The sequence below is a fragment of the Notothenia coriiceps genome, unplaced genomic scaffold (genome assembly GCF_000735185.1).
Source record: "Notothenia coriiceps isolate Sejong01 unplaced genomic scaffold, NC01 NC01_scaffold00037250, whole genome shotgun sequence".
In the NCBI taxonomy this organism is placed as follows: Eukaryota; Metazoa; Chordata; class Actinopteri; order Perciformes; family Nototheniidae; genus Notothenia; species Notothenia coriiceps.
In genome coordinates, this window is record NW_011369951.1 from 640,678 (window position 1) to 652,237 (window position 11,560).

At 42.5% G+C, this 11,560-nt stretch overlaps 1 protein-coding gene across 1 annotated transcript in view; it reads right to left on the bottom strand.

Annotated features, from left to right (window-relative positions):
- Window positions 1-2,096: 2,096 nt before the first annotated feature.
- Window positions 2,097-11,560, bottom strand: part of LOC104967157 (FERM domain-containing protein 4B-like) — a 25,471-nt gene continuing 16,007 nt past the window's right edge. Inside the window, exons 10-12 of the mRNA XM_010796572.1 lie at window positions 10,088-10,145; window positions 9,261-9,347; window positions 2,097-2,270 (exon numbers count right to left, since the gene is read on the bottom strand). Of these exons, the coding sequence (XP_010794874.1) occupies window positions 2,097-2,270; window positions 9,261-9,347; window positions 10,088-10,145 (319 nt within the window). The remainder of the gene's footprint in view (window positions 2,271-9,260; window positions 9,348-10,087; window positions 10,146-11,560) is intronic.

Below are 11,560 nucleotides of genomic sequence, written 5' to 3' on the forward strand. Positions count from 1 at the left end.
CATTTATACATATGCACACATTAAGAACAACACAACAATCCATATATTAGGGCTGTACCCGAATATCTGAATATTCGCTCATTGGAGTACTATTCGGGTTTCAATTTTGTTATTTGTTTTTTTTCGTTTTTTTTAAATAATTGAATTTATTGAAATCTCCAATATCAACGTAAGAGCTTGTGCCTCTTCGGGGGGTGCTAACACTTAACCATAAACGTTAGAATTTACTTTCTCCGTCTTTATATGTAGATATGACTTTTCTCCGTTAATCTCCGTCACGTTGTTTCCATAGCAACAACAACTTCCTGTCAAAAGCGCTACCTCTCCTTCGAAATAAAAGCATGTCCATAAATAGGAAGCCAAGCCAAATGTACAAATATAAACAAATATATAACCAAATATACAACTGCAACGAAAGTAACAAACACAATGCGATATCCTTTTCAGTTTCAAAGAACACAAATTGGGTTATTTACATAAACAAATAACTATAAAACAACAATACTGTAGAATAACAAAATGAATGCCGTGAATACACCGAAATACACGTGTTGAGGTGGATCGCTGCTGATTACAACGCGCGGGCCGAATATTCGCTGCTGATTACTACCGAATATCCGGCTCCGGATATTCGGTAGTAATCAGCAGCGAATATTCGGCCCGCGCGTTGTAATCAGCAGCGATCCACCTCAACACGTGTATTTCGGTGTATTCACGGCATTCANTGGATCTCATAAAAAAATAATAATTCTTTTTTTTTTTTGTTGGTGGTCTAATCCAGTGGTTCTCAAATAGGGGTACGTTGGAGTACTGCAGGGGGTACGTGAGATTTTGTTTATGTTAATGAAAAAATAAATAAAAAATAGGTACATATACAAATTTTAGGAAAAGTAACGAAGTTTGAGCAGTGTGGGTTTTATATTAATAGACTAGAGTTGTACATATTTCAAAAACACGAAGTGTAATAACTGCAGTTTGCCTCCCTGTCAGAATGACAAAGATCCTCAGTGAAGCACAAGCCCATGTTTCTCACTAGATTGTAAGTACAACTTATTAAAAAGATCAGTTCAATGCAACTAATGTCGTCTTAGTGTTATTGCATGATGTTAAAATTGGTGTGCCATGAATTTAGTAATGGATTGTAAACATTTGAAATGTAGCATTTAAGTGTTTCTCTGTTACAAGGTTGTTGTTTTAATAAATCAGACACTGATGGTACAGCGCTGTATTGTACCTCTTTATATTGGCATTTGTTCCCTAACAATATGTTTGCGCTGATCAGGGGGTACTTGGCTGAATTTCTTTTTCAAAGGGGGTACATTATTGAAAAAAGTTTGAGAACCACTGACGTAAACAACAGCTGGTGCACAGCAGCGGACATTGTTAGTAAACATTGCTGCCCAAACTTGGAGGCATTAACGGTAAGGTGCAGACCTTTCTTGTTACCGAGAGAATTTACAACAATAATACTGATTGCAGTCTACATTCCCCCCAAGCTAACGCTAAATTAGCACTGGAAAAGCTACATGATGACATCAACAAACAGCTGACGGCGCACCCGGACGGTGTAGTCATTGTAGCAGGTGATTTTAACCATGTTAATCTTAAAGCAGTTATGCCTAAATTCTATAAAAATTTGAACTTCCCAACAAGAGAAAACAACGTCCTGGACCAGGTCTACACAAACATCCCAGGGGCATTTAAAGCAACAGCATCCCCACATCTACAATCGACAATCTGACCACATTTCACTCATTCTGACTCCAGCTTACAAACCACGGATCTGCAAAACAAAACCAGCTATCAGGACAGTACAAGTATGGTCTGAGGAAGCCACCTCAATGCTGCAAGACTGTTTTGAACACACAGACTGGGATTTGTTTGCTGAAAGGGTCGGATCTTGGGGGAATACACTGAGACAGTACTAGGATACATCAACTTCTGCACAGGGCAAATGTTTTAACTCAGAGGACATTTACAAGCTGTTTCCAAATCAAAAGCCATGGACTTACTAGGCAATGTGGAAGTCATCTGCTTAAGGAGAGCGATGCAGCATTCATGTCTGGCAGAAACTCTACCTGATGTAAGCCTGGAACTCAGAGGTTTTTCGCCCGCTTTGACACCCCGGGAGGGGAATCTGCTCCCTCACCACCCACCTGCTGAGGAGACACGTGGTTTCTACAGCACCACTCATGTGAGGAACCACTCTGAGTGAAAATCAGACCCAAGCCAAAGTTGGCCAGGCCCAGACGGAGTGCCGGGCCGCGGTACTGAAGGGTAGTGTTGGACCAACTGGAACAGAGGCGTTTCTGATATATTGCAACCCCATTACAAACAAGTACTGTCCAACCATTGCCTCAAATCCTCAACCATTCATCCCAGTGGCCTAAAAAGGACATCTGTGAAGTGCCTAAAAAAAATGACTATCGCCCAGTCGCGCTCTACACCCAATAGTCATTGAAGTGTTTTGAGAAACTGGTGCTTCCCATATCAGAAACAATCATCCCACCTGACCTTGACAAGCATCCAGTTTGCCTTACAGGCCAAAGCGCTCCACAGAAGACGCCATCAACTCAGGCCCTCCACACCTCTCTGACACATCAGCTCCGCATTTCAAACACCGTCATGCCCCCCAAACTGGTCAGCAAACTGAATATTCTTGGCTTTGGCTCTTTTCACTTTTGCACTTCTTCACTTTGACTGGATAGACCACAGCCAAAGTCAGAGTCGGGTAAGCACCTATCATCCCCCCCCCCCTATAGTAACACAGGAACCCCACCAGGTTTGTGTGCTTAGTCCATGCTCTTCCACACTCTTTTTTCTGAGAGACTGAGACAGGCCAGGCTTCCACAAAAAACTTGCATCGGTCGACTATTGAAAGCACCGGGACCAGCTGACATAAACTGTGTGGGTACACCAGCTGCACACCGCAGAGCGGAAGGACCTGCAACGGTTGGTGAAGCTGGCTCGGGCGCATCATTGGGACTGAGCTGCCCCAACCTGACAACATCTACAAAAGTCGACTACATGAAGAAGCCAGCAGTATCATCAGAGACATCACCACCCCGGCACTCACTGTGTCGGGACAGCTGCCGTCCGGGCCAGACGGTTCAGGTCAATAAAATCCCGCACCAACAGACTGCAAGGGAACAGCTTCTTTCCCAGAGCTGTGGCCTCCATACTCCCATCCCTGTCAACCACAAAACTCCTATAACTTGAACATGCACACATACAAACACTACTACCTTCCCATCAAGACTGCAGGCCTAAAGAATACCATATGTTATTTATTTTGTATATTTATTAAGTATCAAACTGATATTTTTAGTAACTATTTTATATTTAAAGAATTGTAGTTTTCCTTTATTTAACATTAATCTTTAAAAAATGATATTTTAACATTCTGGTAAGGTGCATTTAAGTGATGACCTGATTATTGCTACTGTCTCTGCTTTATCACTGCTTTTATGGATGTGTTCTTATTATGTACTGCAGTGAGAGATGCCAACTGAATTTCGTTTACACTGATGGGTGAATGACAATAAAGATATTCTATTCTAAATTACCTATATTTTTCTCAAAGTAATGATAAACCTGTGACGTTGCATGTAGAAGAGTACAGAATCATATAGATGTTTTTTATTTTAAAGAAAATTCAGATTGAACATAGTAAAAAACTGTAATTATCGTGTCCGCAAAATTATTTTGTACTTATAGTGAAAACATACCCTTGGATGATGGTAAGGTATACTAAAAGCTTTAGGAATCCAAAGTACAAAACATATAAGCTTACCCTGTATCAAAGATTGATGCAAAACAAGTGACATTTGACCTTTTTAGAGAGTTTAGCAAAAAAAAAACACTTCTGGTCATTTGGTGGATTTTCCATATCTCTGGCCCCCCTTGGTCGATTTTACTGATTGGGACATCTTTTCTACACCGTGAGCCAATGGAATCGAGGAATGGTTTTCACATACACACACAGGTTACCAAATTGAGTCGCGTAGAAAAACCGGAAGCTGCGCATAACCTCTGGTGGCTACCATTAGCAGCTGTGGACGGGGCTCTATTTGTCTGTTCAAAAAACACTGGCCTAGTCGGTTGGGTTAAAGGTCCAAAACTTTTTATTATACAGCAACCAAAAAATATATAGCGGGAACAGCAAACTTAAAACAAAAAAAATAACCGTCCAAATCAAACCGTCCATCACTCATTCAGGAGTAAACATGCTCAGGTGTTGCTTCTCTGCACAATCTCCCGAACACGGTCCCAGCTGATTGCTTCATGCAACATTCTTCCGAGTGACCCTTCTCCAGGGCCAACCCTGTCCCTTTGAGCCACTAGCCCCTCCCACAGGCTTAACCCGTCAACAGGTGGACACAATTAGCTCAAAACCAAATTTCAACATAACAATCCGGACCCCCAAACATAAACAGGTTAACCACCTCTTACATAATCAGTACCCCATAATTAACAAATGTAAAATAAATAATAACATGGCATGGGTTCCTTTTTATGAAGAGAGCAGGAAATGTTTGGTGTGGTGTGTGGTGTAGATTTGTGTGATCATGCTGTCAGTGGCGGAGTCAGTCACTCATGCTGATCCGCTCCGTCCATTTATCCTACTTCCTCCCCAAGGTTGGCGATGTGCGGCAACCATGAAAGGCAATCAGCCACCTCCACACTTTTGGCAATGCGTTCCAAACCGGCAACAACACAGTTTGCATGTTCTCCGCACTGGCACTGTGGAATCTCAGGCTCCCGCCACAGTGCCTCCACCCAGGCGCCNNNTTTTTTATGAGATCCATTTGTGGCGGACGATATTTACTTGTGGAGGCCCTCCACAAGTAAATCAATGTATGGGAAACACTGGATGATGTAGTGTTACCTCTGACTTATACTGCTATTATCCATTTAGTATTTGTCATATTTTTACTGTAATTAGTTTTGTGTGTTTATATTTTGTGTAAATATTCTCTTTATTTCCAATTTGTTATAATAGTCTTTTTGTTGTTATAATGTTCTGTTATTTGCTCCTTTTCTCCAACGTATCCCCCTTTGTGTGTCTATGTATGCACTATTCAAATAAAAAAGAAGCTAATTCCTCGTGTGTGTGTAACCCTTCTCTGCAATGAACCCCATTCTATAGCGATCATTTGATTTCTTGTCTTTATTACGGTGGGCTCTACATGCAAAAAGAAGCACGGGTACCGCCTTGCATGCAACTTCCAACTGCAGATGAGAGCTCACACCAATTCACACTCTCTAGTCACCATCATTAGCATCATAACAACCGATCTGAAACAAAGGTCTACACAATGAACAGGATCATTCCCCCTATTAGAGCTACTCCACACCGGTGTGCCAGTAACAAGATGAAACTAAAAGCCTGCGGCCGAAGCCATGGCCAACATATTTAAAGGGCTGTGACACACCTTTATCTCTACTGTCACAGGTCGTATATTCTACTCTCTTAGTTCCTGCTCTCTTGGATGCTTTGTAGGCTCACAGCTGTGACCTTCATCTGTGCATGAACCACCATTTATTACCAGTTTAGGGTCAGAACTTGCTTTAGGAACCTTTTTTATTGGGGTTTTAATTGCAAATGTACCATAGGTCTGAGGGTAACTCCACCTACTGCATCATCTCTCTTGTGGGCAAGGGGCTGGAGGGGGGGTTGGGTTGAATGTGTGATTTAGATAATACGTGGTGAATAACACTCTTTTTTATTGTAAAAACTTAACTTTGAATATAAATATCATCTGGTGTCTGTCTCAGAATTGGCCTTGCGAGGTGCAGGGCTGATTTGCCGAGCCATGTTCAACCTATGAAATGGCGATCTAATTAAAAAATCTGTTTATTAACACCAGCTTGTTTTATCACAGTACAGTTAACACTTTAATGAAGCTTCAAAAACATGTGTAAGTGTAAAGTACCTTCTTTAATATTTCACACTATATAACTCGTATAAAAAAACACAACCGTAGAGCACAGTAGTATTTCATTTTTCTCCAAAAGGAAGTAACTAAGTAATATTCTTACATACTGATTTAATGGGGTTGTCAACCTGAAAGTAGGTTTTTAAAAGTGGAAACGCTCCAAGAAAGTTGGACTACGTAAAAAAAGTGACTCATCAGCACAAGTCATAGGTAGAGAAAACCAAAGCAACAAAACGTTCCTAAAGCAGGAGAACGCCAGCTCACTAGCACGCTCATGAGAGAGCCAAACATGCCTGTGGTTTCCGATGGGATCCGGCTGTTCAGATCCAGCCTCACACCCACTATCCGAGGAACCCCAGGACCACGAGTCCGCAAAATCATACACGGATAAATATGTCAAAGGCTCTGACTCACACGCTCATACAGAAAAAGATCTGCCACACCCTCCATGTAACACGTCACATTCCCGCAACACTGTACGTTGCACAACACGTTGATTTAGATGGGAAAAGAGAGCGGAAGAATATTTGTCAGGATGGGATGAGTGAAACAAAAGTGGAAAGGATTTTTATTTCAGCTCTTTAGCTCCCATGTCATTATTACCCAGAGGCTGACACTGTCCCTCGTAACACACTGAAGGTTCATTTGGGTTCTGCTGGCTGATTATATGTGAGGAGCAGCATGTGGTCTTGGAGGGTGTCCCATTACCCACTGGGAGAGTGTCACCCAGAGAGGAGGAGAGACAGAAAAGTCTCCGGCTTTAATTCAGGGAGAATTGAGTCTTGACTTGCCATCTGCTTCATTCCCACAGTGTGTCCTGGAGACATTGAAGCACTGTTGTGTTCATCACATCAAATGAATGTTTCCTCCACCTACGTGACAGACCGGCATCTTTTATGCATTCTTTGTCCTATTTTGGAAGACACAAGCTACGCCTAGTACAGTAGAGTAGACAGTGCTTACTTACATCTACATGATATTCATTTTTTTTTTTTCTTCTTGTGTGTCAGTCATCCACACCAATCAGAAGTGCTGTGCTCCACATGTACCAGCCATTGGTAACCACTCAGAATTGGAACATGATAGAAGGTGATAGACAGATTGTGACAGATTTTTAAAGTGCCTGCCCTTTCCAAACGGCTTCCAATGGAGCTTTCCTAGATAGTTTGGTGAATCAAACCATCTGAGTCAGGTTAGTAATGCTCCATCACATGTTTCTATTACAGGGTGAATCTTAAACTGAAGCTTGACTTTAAAGCAGCCCAACGGAAGTTTCATGTAAGTTTAGTTATTTCACTCGTAGCTCGGGCTGCGGGGGTGCTAGAGACGGGAGCACGTTGATACGACCTTCCTAGCCGGAGTTATAGCCGCATTTTACAATAAACTTACGTTGGGTCGCTTAAAAACAAATATCGCAAATCGCAATATTTGTCAGAAAAATCGCAATTAGATTTTTTCCCAAAATCGTGCAGCCCTAATTCAAATAGGATCAAAATCTCAGTATGGATTAGTATATATTATCCCAATCCCAGAAAGCACAATATACCGATTAAGGCAAACTCTGTTTTCAAATAGCAAGAACTGCAGAAATGTCCGAGCTCACAAATGATATTCTACTGACCTTACAAAACACATTAGTTTGGGGCAGACCTTCTTCCAAACCACCCCAGTTCAAAATGGTGCAGCTCTATGTTCAAGATAGACTGATGGCATGCGTGCAGAGAAGATACTGGGAGGTTAAGCTATTCGAGTGGCTTTCAATCATTTTGACAAAACTTAACATCACTTGAAGTACTTTTCTATTAACTACACAAGTACTGAGCTCTCCCCGGGACCAGCTCTAAATCCAGCCCCCAGCCGCCTACGCAGATAATTGTTCTGTATTGTTTGATCAATTGTATTCCCTCCGAGACACACACATGGATTAGCATAAAGAATACAGCCTGCTGAAAGGGGATGGGCAGAGGGCAGGGAGGGGTGAGCCGGGGTGAATAAAGGGGCTGTGAACTGAGGCAGGAAGCCCCATCAACATTAAATACAGAGGACTCCCTAAAAGGCAAAAGTAGAGTAGCTATACATTTCTATAAATAAAAAAAACTCAGAAGGCAAAAAGTTTGCTCCAAAACAGCCAACTCATCTCTATGACTGTCCCCTCTGAATGTGAGGAGGTTGGAGGGCTCAGAGACTAGTTTGAAATGCTTTTAGCACCCCAAGACCCTCCAAATGCCCACCCACCAGCATGGCAGAGTGCCAACCCGAGTCCCAGGGGCATGCTGCTTTCCCCCCCCAGAGAAACCATAATTACACCTTCCACAGGGAGGGTCTGGAGAGACATACTGTGGCTGTGCCCGTTAATGCCTCGGAGTAACAGCACACCCTGCTATGTCAACACGTTCCTGCCGTACAACAACAGCTCCGTGTAATGAAAGAGGCCGGGGAGAAACGCTTGGTTGGGACACTATCACACAACGCATCTCAAACAAACACAGACACGACAAGTGCTAACTCAAACATCACAGTACAGGAGCAGGACATTTCTGTACTGAGAGTATTTCATTTAAGTAGGCATCAACCAAGCAGGCATACAGTTAGAACAGTTGTGTGATTCTTCTTTTATTGATTCCTGAATTGATGTCAAAAGGGAAAGTCATGCTAAAAAGTGAACCATTTTTTACACTTAATTATTGTATCTCTTCAGTAATAAATGGGAGAGGTGGCGTTTACAAACTAACTGGCAAGAAGGGGGGTTTTAATTTACTTGCAACACTGACTAGCCAATGATAAGCTTTTATAATCAAAAAGGGAACTTGTATGCTATTTAATCCAGAGTGTTGCTATTTGCACATTTTCCCCTTTAAACTTTGCACGTTGAGTCGATTTTTATCCCTTTGACAATTCACTCCACTGTTACTAGTTGTTCTGTGTTTGCTCTTACACCTACAGCCTTGACTGAGCAGCACGTACTGATACTCCAAAATGTTTTCCCCATCTGTCTTCCTCCTGACTGACTGACTGACTGACTGACATGGGAACCAGGGTCTTAATTACACCTATTTACAGTGTGTGTGGATCATTAACCAGCTAACAAGAGGAGATGAAAGCTCTGTTTTCAACCAGCCATTCAAGTGCAGTCACAGTCTCGCTTAAGTGTACATACTTCCAAGAGAAGTTTAAAGCAAATAGGTTTGAAATATTATGTTTTTGGCTCATAACAAACCAAAAAAAGATTTCAAAAAAATACAACTCTACACAAACAAACATATAAAACAAAGAAAATAAAAGACAGTAAATACAACAGATGTAAAAAAGAGTTGCTCCTACCTTTCTTGGCTTGAGTTTATCCTGCAGGTCGTACTGTCCGATGCCTTTGTAGCTGACGCCCAGCCACCACGGTAATCCTTGCTTGTCCTGCAAGAAAGCACATGCACACACACCACTCATTAGAGGTAGCTTTATTGGTGAGGGGGTTTGAAAAAGGGCTGTTACTAAAGCAATTACCCCATTAGGCTCTCAGCAACAGCAACACAAGAGGAGATCAAATACATCCAAGCCTTAAAAAGCCCCTGCAAGCCTGACTGAGTGTTTTTAACGCCACCGTCTGATCTCCCCAGACGCCTTGATCTAACGAGGTTTGGTTGGGAAAGTGAGTGGATGCATGTAGAAGGGAGTTATCGCTAAACTTAACGTAATTATGTGGAGTCTTTCATGCATGTGTAGCTGCTTTCACTGAATAAAGGGTGAACGTATGTGTTATAGGGCTGTCGATTTGGTTAAAGAATCTAATTAGGATTATTTTGAGTGACATTGCAAATGCGATATGATTTGCGTTATTGAATGAAATGATCATTTTTGAAGCATTATTCACATCACCATAGAAACATATCGAATTGATTATAGTGTGATTTTTTTGTATCAGTCTGTATAATACTGTTTGTAGGCCAGGCCACACTTTTCACATATCTAGCCTTATCCAAATACTGAGGTTGCAGCAATTTGGCTATTGCAATAGTCCATAAAACCAAAACAATTGATTCATTGTGCAGCCCTAATAAGGCAAGATGAAATGCAGAGAACAAATGAAGCCAGCATGTTGACAGAAGCTTGTTCAAGAGGTTAAGCTGCTTTATGACTGGGGGCAGCACTGTTACCTTCACTTGGTAGTAATGGACTCCGTATGTTGGCAGGGACTCCGCCAGCGCCAGATACCTTCACAGAAAGAGGAACAGGTTAACGGGAAGCCCCTCCCCTTTACACTTCATCACTGTCCACCGGTGGCTGTTGTTCCGCATACGGAGTGCGAGTCAAGCTACAGTCATTGAGAAGCCACGGCCATTTGCAGTGGCAGGCCGATCGATTTGTTTCAGGGCCGTGACAGAGTCCATTGATCAGTTCAAGGGGACAAATCATCCGAGCGTAAATGACCCAGGGGTCGCTCTGAGTTACAGTCCCGGGAAAAACACAGTTGGAGGGCTGAAGGGTTTGACTTCTTTCAAAGTTTTCTTTTTACAATTAACAGTAGAAATGAGGAAGGCACATGGAAATGACACGGTTGTAGAAAATGAAAACCATCATTCATTGTTTTCATCTTTACTTAAGATTTCCTTATGCTTGTTTTTGTTCACAAAGGAACTGACCAAGAGGAACGCCTTGATGAGAAAAAGATAAAAACACATTTTGAATAATACCTTCTTAACTCAAATGAAATCCGGTTTGAATTGTAATCAGTGTTTCCGCCAGACCAGGGCTGAGAGGGCGTGCACCCCGAGAGCTGGGGGGGAGGGGGGTTGTGTGATGTCACGTCGTGTCACGTGACTTGAATTTTGAATTGAGCCGTCCCTTATAGATACTCTCTCTTTACGTATTAGTGATGGGAATTCCGGCTCTTTTTAGTGAGCCGGATCATTTGGCTCCTAAACGGCTCTTCGTGTTACCACAGTTTACCACGGAGCCTCAGTTTCGCCGCTGCGAGGCTCCGGCGCTCGCAGTTCACGCGCGTGCTCCACTAGCACCCCCCGTCAAGGCTCGCCGGCAGTACACTTTCCGTCAGAGGAACACGCTTTGCTGGCAGCGAAAAGAATCCCACCAGACTCCTTTGCCCCTCCAACAGAGGGATGTCCTTTTTGCTTTTCGTCATTTCAAGCGATAAAAACTCGACCTTCTCTCGAATTATTTATTTTTTTGGACGCCCTCGGCTCGAGTTCAGGCGTTCCGAGCTGAATAAGGGCGTCAAATGACGGCAAGTCGCCCCCCTGGCGGAAACGCGGATTGTAATCAAACACTGCTACTCTGCTTGTTCACAAGAACATGTGCTGATCTATTAGAGGAGAAAATGAGGTTCATCTCTGGATGGGTGGGAACATTGAGTCCTGTAGAATTCATAAAGAGTAACTGATTGCTTTTGGTTACACTCCTATCAATTAAAAAACTGTCAATGTTCCTAAGAACACATAAAACCAAAGCAAACCAAATAACATCATACAGCTTAGATATGGAGCAGCGGAAACACACAACAAGCCAAGGCTGGCCTGCTGCCCGCTTTAAGAGCCCCTCTAATTAATAGCACATTCTGGCACGGTGACAGTCAGCCACCTCTCACAACAACAGACACAACATTGCAGACT